Raw genomic sequence first — 9,999 nt, 5'->3', positions numbered from 1 at the left:
ACATTAATATTTTTTAAAAAAAAATCTTACATTTTCTATAAATAAGAAAATAAAAAATTGTAACAAAGGCGCTGCAGATGAGATTTTGTGTAGTAAAGATAAACTTTGAAAACGGCATGACTTCAACTTGCCGTTGAAGAAGTGTTTGACTGCATTTATTATTGGCACCTTTTTGTTGTGTGTTGGTTTATATTTGACCATCAGTTAGAATTTCCTTCTCCATCCAATTACCTAGTCAACACTCAACAGTGCCCGAGTGGCTATTCTTTAGTTGTACAAGATTAAAACAGCTATGAGGGAATTTTTTGAGAGTAAATAAGTAAAATAATTAAATAATATTTAATTATTTATAAATTTATAATTTTTATCATTTATAAATTTATTATTATTTTAAAGTAATTAATATATTATTTTATTAACTTTTTTATTTTGAATAAATTTAATATGTACAAAATTATTATGAATATTAAAAAGTTTTAGAACTAAAATAAAAATGCGTTTGCTCTTCCTGATTAGATAATGAAAAATAAATGTCTTATAGACACTTGTTAAAAAGTATTTTTTTTTGTTTGGAAATTGTAACACATGCAAAATGTTTCAGGTTTAATTATTTTTAAAACTTTTTTTATATTTTTACTTAATTTTTAATTTATTCTTTATAAATTAATTATTTGTAATTAAATTTTCATAGTGTCAAAGATGTAAACTAAATAAAACCTAATTAAAAAAATAGGTAAAGTATACTTTTTGTCCCTAAAGTTTGACAAAAGTTTTAAAAATACTCCTAAATTTTATTTTATTTCAATTTTGTCCCAGAAGTTTTTGATTTGTATCAAATATACCATCGACAGCTAAATTTTCAAAAATTTAAGACCAATCTAACAATAATACATGAAAATTATGCTTGATTTGCTTGTGTTGAGGGGTTTATTTTATGAAATTGTTGTTGAATCGGTCTAAGTTTTTTGAAAAATTAGCCGTTAGGAGTATTTTTGATGCAATTCGAAAATTTTTGGGACAAAATTGAAATAAAATAAAACTTAGAGATATTTTTAAAATTTTTGTCAAACTTCAGAACAAAAAGTATACTTCATCCTTACAAAAATTAAGTAAAATATCCGACTAATGTCTTATGTAGTTCTCCTCACATTATGTGAATCTGTAATAATGTGATGCCATAGCGTTTATTCTAAGACCCTTCATCGGCTAATATCATAGACATAGGATCCTGTTTTGAATTTTAAATTTCTACCAAGAAAATCATACGAAGAATTTTAGGTAGTCTTAGTTGTTGATCTTCGTTATAAAAATATATATAATATGTATTAATTAAAATTAATAATTAAATACTGATATTCTAAAAATATTTAAAAAAATTTTAAAATTATATCCCAAAATCATTCTAACAAAAACCATTTCCGTTAGAGTTATTTTAAAATAATTATGTTAGATATATATTAAAATTATTTATCAAAATTAATTATTAATATAAAATTAAAATATAAATTATATATTAAAAATAAGTTAAATTATATATGTATTTATATAAAAATATATAATAATTAATTTTAATATATAAATAATATTTTTTATTTTTAAGATATTAGAAAAGATTTGTACATATGATAAAAATTCGGAATATATTTTATGAAAATATGAATTTTCGTTTTTTATACAATATGTACAAAAGAAATTTTATAACCAACTTCTCAATTCATCTAAATATACAAATGAATCAAGTTTTTTAATAAAAATGTTAGTGAAGTATAAAATAAGAACAATGCTGTGTGCCAATGAGTAATAGCTCAAATGGCATAATCTCTCCATACTCAATTAAGAGGTTGTGGGTTCAAGTCTCCTATTTTTAGTAAAAAAAAAAAGAACAATGCTGTGAGTATTTTTCAATAGTTAGGGACGAAAATGTCTACGGAGCAAAAAGTCAGGGACCTATTTGTCCTTTTCTTTATAAAATATATATTAAAAATAAATTAAATAATATATATTTATATATAAATATATAATAGTTAATTTAATGACTTATTTTTATGTCTTTTTAATCAAATGAATATTTAGTAAATTGAACACTCAAATAATATAAATTGGTTTAAAATAAGGGTTGATTTTTTTTTTTTTGTTATGAAAGTAAAAGTAGTGATATTCTTAATATTGTAATTTTTTATGTTTTTTAAAATTGTAGAAAATACACAAATAGGAGGGTCCGATTTTTGTACCTCTATAAATCGGACGATCCAATTTGTATACCTCTAAAAATCGAACGATTCAATTTCTGTACCTCTAATAAATTGGATAATCTAATTTCTATTTCTCTAATTAAAGTTTTACAATTAAAAATAATATCCTAATAATTCATATTTTAAAAAAACTCCAATATTAAAAATAAAAAAGTTCTAAAATAAGCATTACTGTAAGATGTAATAATCCAAAAAAGCTAGTGTGTCCGTACCTGGATGAAAATAAATGCACGTTACATTAAATGCTGATGTCCTTCTCCTGTAACTGTGTGAGTGTGTTGGATGTTTAATCCCAACACTGACTTTTCTGATAGAGAATCCTCCATTAATGCATTCCATTTTCTTCTCACTTCTCTATGCCATTAATGCTGTCACCATCATCATCTGCATTCTCTCTCTCATCCCTCTTCTGTGCAAACTGAAGAACCAAAATTTGCATTGCAACATTAAAAGCTTAATTGCTTTTTCATTCATTGTTTGTGCAACTTCTCTCCATGACAATGATGATGCAACTTCTCAATGTTAACAGCACTCACATTTATTGCTTGCTACTATCTTCCAATACATATCTTCATCTTTATCTCGTTTCATTAAAATCACATTTGCTTGCGGTATCGTCTGCAAATTATTGCTTGTAATAAATTCTATGCTCATTTAATACACATATCAAATAGTTTTCTATACATTTTTTATTTTAAGAATTTAGCTAATATAAATTTTTTTAATGTATTTGTTATTTATTTTTTAAGTAAAAAATTTAACAATTTCTACTCACGATAACCTTAACATGTATTCTAACTATAATTAATTTAGCGTATATTTTTTATTTTATAGAAATATTAAAGTTTTATAAATATTTGCTAACATACACTTTAGTGCGAATTTTTTATTTTAATATTAAAGAATAAATAGAGTTTTACGTTAATATTATAAAAAATAGTATTTTTTAGTATTTTAAAAGCGTCGTTCTGTATAAGTACAATAAGCAGAATATATATTGTATTGATAATACGTAATTTGTGTATTTATAATACTGTGATTTTAATATTAAAATAATATAATACATTTTCTGCGTATTATTTTTATAAATATTTTGGTTGATGAACTAAAAAAAATTTGCTCTGACAATTTATCCCCTATAAATTTTATAATCGCAAAATTTTGCAAAACACCGTAACTTTTAATATTAAAAGATTACACTCATCTTTATCCAATATCTAAAAAAATAACCCTTTAGTGCATGTTTCGAAATTTATTTGTTAGAAACAAGAAATTAAACTGGAGGAAAGATTTGTGTATTATTGAGTATAATCAAATTGTCTATTCAAATTGTCTACTCAAGTTGTCTGAAATGATACAATATAAAAGGGTATTTATAGGTGCTAAGAGAATCGTAATAATCAATGCATAATATTCTATAATAAATATTCTGTTGAAGGTGCGGAAGGGGAGTGTGAGAATAGAGCAAACTTAGAAACAGGGAGAAGAAAATGAGAGTACTTGTTCTCTCAGTGTTACAACAATCAGATATATATATTGGTCATCTAACCAACTGAGTTAGAATAATTAGGGGCTAACTATAATTTCTAACTAATTTGTTGTTTCTATTATAGGCTACTTGTCTAACTAATTTGTTGTTACAACTAGTAAATCAATTAACTACTAATTGCTAAGCTAGTATATCAAGTAACATATTCAAATATACTAAATAATTCTAATTGATCCTAATTATATTCTAACATCCCCTCAAACTCAAATGACAACTTGAGTTTGAAACATTTTTAAAACAACCAAATAAAAAATGCATAAACTAATAGAACGGATGCAGACGGAACTGCTGCTGTCGGAAGGAAACGCAGATGGAACTGCCGCGGGTGCAGACAGAACTGCCATAAGGAAGCGCAGATGGAGCTGCTGCTGTCTGAAGGAATCGCAGATGGAACTGCCGCTGTCTGAAGGAAGCGCAGACGGAACTGCCGCTTGTGTGAAGGAAGCGCAGACGGAACTGCCGCTTGTTTGAAGGAGGTGCAGATGGAACTGCCATAAAGAAACACAGACGAAACACACGGAACTGTCATGAGAAAACGCAGAACTGCCACGAGAGAACACAAACGAAACTGCCACGAGAGAACGCAGATGGAACTGCCACGAGAGAACGCAGACAGAACTACCTAAAGAGAGGGAAAACTATATGATTTCTTCATGAAAATAGGTAAGCAGCGGATGACAATGGTGTTTGATCATTCGACTCAAAAAAATACAGGACAGATAAAATATGCTAGTTGTTGAAGTGAAAATGTATCAATGGAGTTACAAAAGGTAAGGAAAAATGTCATAGAAAAAAAAAGTGAAAAAACTACGATGATTTCATCGCAAGAAAAATAATATATTCTCTTCGAGGAGGATACCATGGCTCTGATACCATATTAGAAATAAGAGACTAAACTGGAGGAAAGATTTGTGTATTATTGAATGTAATCAAATTGTCTATTCAAGTTGTCTGGAATGATACAATATAGAAGGGTATTTATAGGTGTTAAAAAAATCGTAATAATCAATGCATAATATTCTATAATAAATATTCAAATATACTAAATAATTCTAATGGATCCTAATTATATTCTAACATAATTTTTGTCCAAACTTTAATTATGAATTGAATAATTGAAAATATGATTAATTTTGTATGTTGAAGATAAGAGTCTTGCAATCATATATTTTAAGAACATATTTTAAAATATTAATTTATTTTATTTTTCTAATACTTCAGTTGTCGTTTTCATCGGATTTGGTTCTGTTTCTCTGAAATGAGAAATCATGGTAGGCTTGAGAAGTATTTAGATAGATTTTTTTTTCATAAACTAATAAAAAAATTATCACATACTCATGAATCACTTAAGTAGATAATATTTTTTTCATCTATTTATTAAGTAATTCGTTAAATAAAATTATATAATATATATCATAACAAAAATCTGTATGTAACTCTATAAATAAATAAAATACAACCCATATAAGTGTTTCATAAACTCTAAAGTGTATGTGTATCAATAATAGAGTATATTATTGTAATAAATGTTGATATATTTGTCACTTTATGAATAAATAGATTATAATATACTAGAATATTTTATGAGCATATATAATAAACTTCTTTTACTTAAAATCTTATTTCATCCTATATAACAAGAATATGAGTTAACTCGCCATATGATACAAAATTGATTCATCCAATGTTTTTTAATAGTGTTATTTGCAAATAAAATTTTACCTCCACATATAAGTAGATGCCACCAATTTTTTTTTTTCTTTTTAATAGTGTTATTGGCAAATATAAATTGTTGACAATAAACTTTTGACTAAAAATGTTAATATGAAAAAACTAATAAGTGTATATGCTTAAAAATGGTTCTGCTTGTGTAACTGACATATATACGAAAACATGCAATTTGTTGGGCCAAAAAATTCTTTTACGTAAAAGACGAAAAAACACGAGTCAACAAACAACAATAACAAAATTAATAAGTTTTTTCTTTCCAACAAAATTGTTTTTCTCTATAAAAGATTCTCACTGTATTAACTATTTTGACTTAGTTTTCTATAAAACATCATTTTTTCATCCATTTAAAATATGAGATTAATTTTGATATACTAACAGTATAAAATATCTTATACATTCGTATAATTATATTCGTCCATTTGAATAATTATTCTGTAATTAATAAAAATAATAATTATTTTTTATGATGTACATGTAGAACTATTTTATTCTGATAGTGTGTCAAAATTAAATTTTTAAAATATATTAACAGTAAATTTTTAATCTAAAATTTTATACACATCACCAAAATCCAGTCACCAGCCAAAATATACAAAATTTGATTTGTAATTTTCTATATATGTATGAAATTTACTAGCATGGTTGATTCCTATATTTATTGCTATGGAGCCAGCTTGAGAGTTTCTGATAGTCCTTACACACAAGTCCATATATTCAATAATAATGTCACCTCAAATCCCCTCAGAAAAAGATATCACTCTTCACACTCACTTTTTCAACATCCAAACTAGTCCTTCCCCTATTTATGCTCTACTTCCTTAGACCCTTCAACTCCCCTCTCTCTCTCTTTTCAGCATGAATTCAATTCAATTCTGTAAAGGTGATTAATACACAAAAGTGTAATTAAAGAATGGGAAGGAAGCCTTGCTGTGAGAAGAAGGGTTTGAAGAAAGGTCCATGGACTGCTGAAGAAGATGAAATCCTTTCTAACTATATCAAAAACAATGGTGGCCATGGTAGCTGGCGTTCTCTTCCTAAGATCACAGGTTTATTTAACTTTATATACATTTTCTATCATCCTTTAATTTATTTATTTAATTTGCTCTGTATATTCTGTTCTGTCTCTCATTTTTAGTTACTATAAACTTTGATTTTATTAGTAGTATTTTCAAAAGGGTAAAACTGTATTTTTAAACATGTTTATCAATTATTTTGAGAATGTATATGATGTATCTTGAATGACCTTTTTTTTTAATAATAAACATGGTGCATTTATCTTATAACTTCACTTTGAAATGGGGTTAGTTTAATAATGCTTGTTACTTTTTACAAATATTTGCCATGTTCTTTTTGGATGTTTTATCTATTCTGTCAACTATGTTGTGATTTTGTAGCATGTTTTGTTTTTCAAACACAAATATAAAGATAATAAATATAAAAATTCATTTAGTTATAAAGATAATTTTGTATATTTTTATCTCTGTCTTCCTCTATTTTTTTTTTCTCCATTTTATATATATTTTTCGTAGTGACAGAATCTAAAATTTAACCTTAGATTTATATTGACCACAACGAATTAAAGGGAATGAGAAAGTTCCATTTTTTTTATGAACTCTCTCTGCCACAGTAACAGATCAAGTACTAGCTTAACCAATAGAAAAGAAGTTGAAGCTTATTACTCCTTTTTCATGTTCTTAAAAAGTTAAAAGGCATGATTGAATATAAAAGGGAAGACAAAAATGTTATTGTATACTGAAAATTAGTTCCCAAATTAATTATTAATTTATAATGTATTTATATATAAATAATTTGTTTAACTTATTTTTAATATGTATTTTATATTTTTAATAAATTTATATAAATAACTAATTTAGTAATTGATTTTTGGTTTACACGCAATATGAACGAAAAAAAGATTCTTTGAAATATGAAGTATAAGACAAACTAACATTTAGGGCTGTACTTGAAGCTTTACATGGATCATGTTTGCATTACCATTTTTAATCTTTAATGTTTGTATATCCTTACCAAAACTTCAGCTTTTTAACCTACTTTCTTCAAAAACATTTTTTCTTTGCTTCTAACTATGTTGAAAGAAGGAGGGAAAAAAAGACACTTGATTATTTATTACTATATTCTTTTTTCTTTTTGCTTTTTTTTTTTATTTTAAAATCAAATTTGATACACATGAGCTTCTTGTTTTTGTTTCCATGGATTTCAGGACTCCTTCGTTGTGGTAAAAGTTGCAGACTTAGGTGGACAAATTATCTTAGACCTGACATTAAAAGGGGTCCCTTTACTTCTGAGGAAGAAAAACTTGTTATACAACTTCATGGCATCCTAGGAAACAGGTAATTAAGTAATTAATAAACCCTTTTTTTTATTTGTGGTGGTTATATTCATATATTTGGATAAAACATTGATCTAAATTTATAAGTATTTTATAGAAATTGATATTATTACTCCTATTTTGATAATATTACTTTTTTTTGGTACAAATTTATACAAACATATAATGAAAAAAAAAATCATGTATAGATTGATATTATGAAAAAAATAAAAGTGACAATATTATCAGCCGTATATCATTTGTGCTTATTATTAAGCTTTTTCCCCCGAAAAAAATTTCTTACCTTCAATACTATTTCATTATTGTCAATTTTTGTTTGGTGTTAAAATATTTGTTAGTAAAATTGTAAAGAAAATTTATCCCAATAATTGGCCAGGTAATACGAAGAGTAACATTATTTAATCAATTTATTAAGACAGATTAAAAAAGAGCACTGAACTTTCAAAAAAAAAAAGTGAGATTTAGAAGTGTAAACCTTACTTAATACCTTCCATAAAGAAAAGATTTCACAAAGTTTTTACGGATGCATTCAATTACGTACTGCTGCTGCATCATCAGTAAAAATAACTATCTTTTATATTTGTGAATGGTCATCTAAAAAAGAACAAATGTGATTGTATTGTAAAACGTTTTAGACTGTCAGTGTATTAAAATTAAGGAAAAGTATAGGTAAATAATGAAAATACTAAACAATGTGAACAATGGATATATTGGATGTTCATTTTATTAGGTGTGCGGATGGTTATTCTAATATTAAGATTTAGGTGGGTAATTTGGAAGTGTAGCGTGTTTTGATTTGATTGGTGGTTGTTCATGTTGTTCAATAAAATTATTGGTTACCTAGCATTATCCTAAAATTAATTATACTGCATAATACATTATGGCAAAGTCTTGATTGGTGAACCTTAAAATAATAACAATGTATTAAACGTTTAAAATTTGTTAGTAGCAAGAAATTTTCAACAAACTTGCCCAATTTTTTCCAGGTGGGCTGCTATTGCTTCTCAGTTACCAGGAAGAACAGATAATGAGATAAAGAATTTATGGAACACACACTTGAAGAAGCGGCTCAAGAACATGGGAATCGATCCGAAAACACACGAGCCGGTTGCCTCGCCACATTACCCCCTCGACAAGGCACACTCCTCGTCGATTTCCACGCGCCATATGGCTCAGTGGGAGAGTGCAAGGCTTGAAGCAGAGGCAAGGCTCTCAACAGAATCATCAAAATTTAACAAGAATAATCCTTCTTCGCTCGGCGAAGGCAAAAGTACTAATGAATCCGATTACTTCCTCCGGATTTGGAACTCGGAAGTAGGCGAGGCGTTTCGCAGTGTTGGTAAATCGGAAAACAAAGGTGGATGCTGCCAGAGTGATAGTCCTATTTCAGCAGGATCATGTTCTAACAAATGTGAATCAATTTATAATGTGACTGCAGAATTGGCCTTAAACCAGTTAGGTACCTCAAACAATGGAATTGGAGGGAATCATGTGAAGGAAGAGTTAGTGTTATGTGCTGAAGAAGAAGGTATGGTTGTTCATGGTTCTGATTCTTCATGCTCTAATGAATTGGAAGATTCATCTGACACTGCATTGCAGCTATTGTTAGATTTCCCCATAAACAATGACATGAGCTTCTTAGAGGGAAACTCTTTTGATTGCAACATTTAGTAGTTATGTTATGTTATGTATGATATTGTGTAATATTAATGTAGGTTTTGGTTTGGTATTTTGTAACACACTCGTATTTATTTTCTAAGATATTGAGGAATTATGTGAGAATGAGATTAGCTGGTTGTTGCTTGAATATATATATAATGGTTAATCAGCCATGCTGACATGGAAGAAATTTGATGTTAAATTCAAGCATTGACCTAAAGCTATGTTTGGATATGCTTATAAGATTGTTCTCTTCAATCACATACAATTTTGTAGAAACGAATATAAATATTGCTTCCCTAATCTTCATATTATTTTTTTTAGTAAAGTATCGTTTTTCTTCTCAACTTTTGGGATAAGTTTCAAAGTTATCCTAACGTTTGAATTGTCCTATTTAAATTTCTAACGTTTTAAAATTAACTAAATATTGTTCTGCCGTTAGAAATCTGATAACGGAA

The 9,999-nt window shown here is 27.1% G+C and overlaps 1 protein-coding gene across 1 annotated transcript; it reads left to right on the top strand.

Annotated features, from left to right (window-relative positions):
- The first annotated feature begins 6,216 nt into the window (after window positions 1-6,216).
- On the top strand, window positions 6,217-9,714 carry LOC112744066 (transcription factor MYB17). Its single transcript, XM_025793533.3, has 3 exons — window positions 6,217-6,578; window positions 7,754-7,883; window positions 8,869-9,714. Exons 1-3 carry the CDS (start codon window positions 6,443-6,445, stop codon window positions 9,551-9,553), a joined length of 951 nt encoding a protein of 316 aa, XP_025649318.1. The 5' UTR covers window positions 6,217-6,442; the 3' UTR covers window positions 9,554-9,714.
- The last annotated feature ends 285 nt before the right edge of the window (window positions 9,715-9,999 follow it).

Source organism: Arachis hypogaea, chromosome 14 (genome assembly GCF_003086295.3).
Source record: "Arachis hypogaea cultivar Tifrunner chromosome 14, arahy.Tifrunner.gnm2.J5K5, whole genome shotgun sequence".
Classification (NCBI taxonomy): Eukaryota; Viridiplantae; Streptophyta; class Magnoliopsida; order Fabales; family Fabaceae; genus Arachis; species Arachis hypogaea.
The sequence above is the reverse complement of the archived record's forward strand: the minus strand, read 5'-3'. Positions and strand labels throughout refer to the sequence as shown.

What these genes read in the sequence shown, in the direction of transcription:
- LOC112744066 (XM_025793533.3), top strand. Translation starts at nt 6,443, where the DNA reads ATGGGAAGGAAGCCTTGCTGTGAGAAGAAGGGTTTGAAGAAAGGTCCA. An exon ending in TTCTCTTCCTAAGATCACAG is followed by an intron (nt 6,579 to 7,753) that starts GTTTATTTAACT and finishes CATGGATTTCAG; the next exon opens with GACTCCTTCGTTGTGGTAAA. An exon ending in CATGGCATCCTAGGAAACAG is followed by an intron (nt 7,884 to 8,868) that starts GTAATTAAGTAA and finishes AATTTTTTCCAG; the next exon opens with GTGGGCTGCTATTGCTTCTC.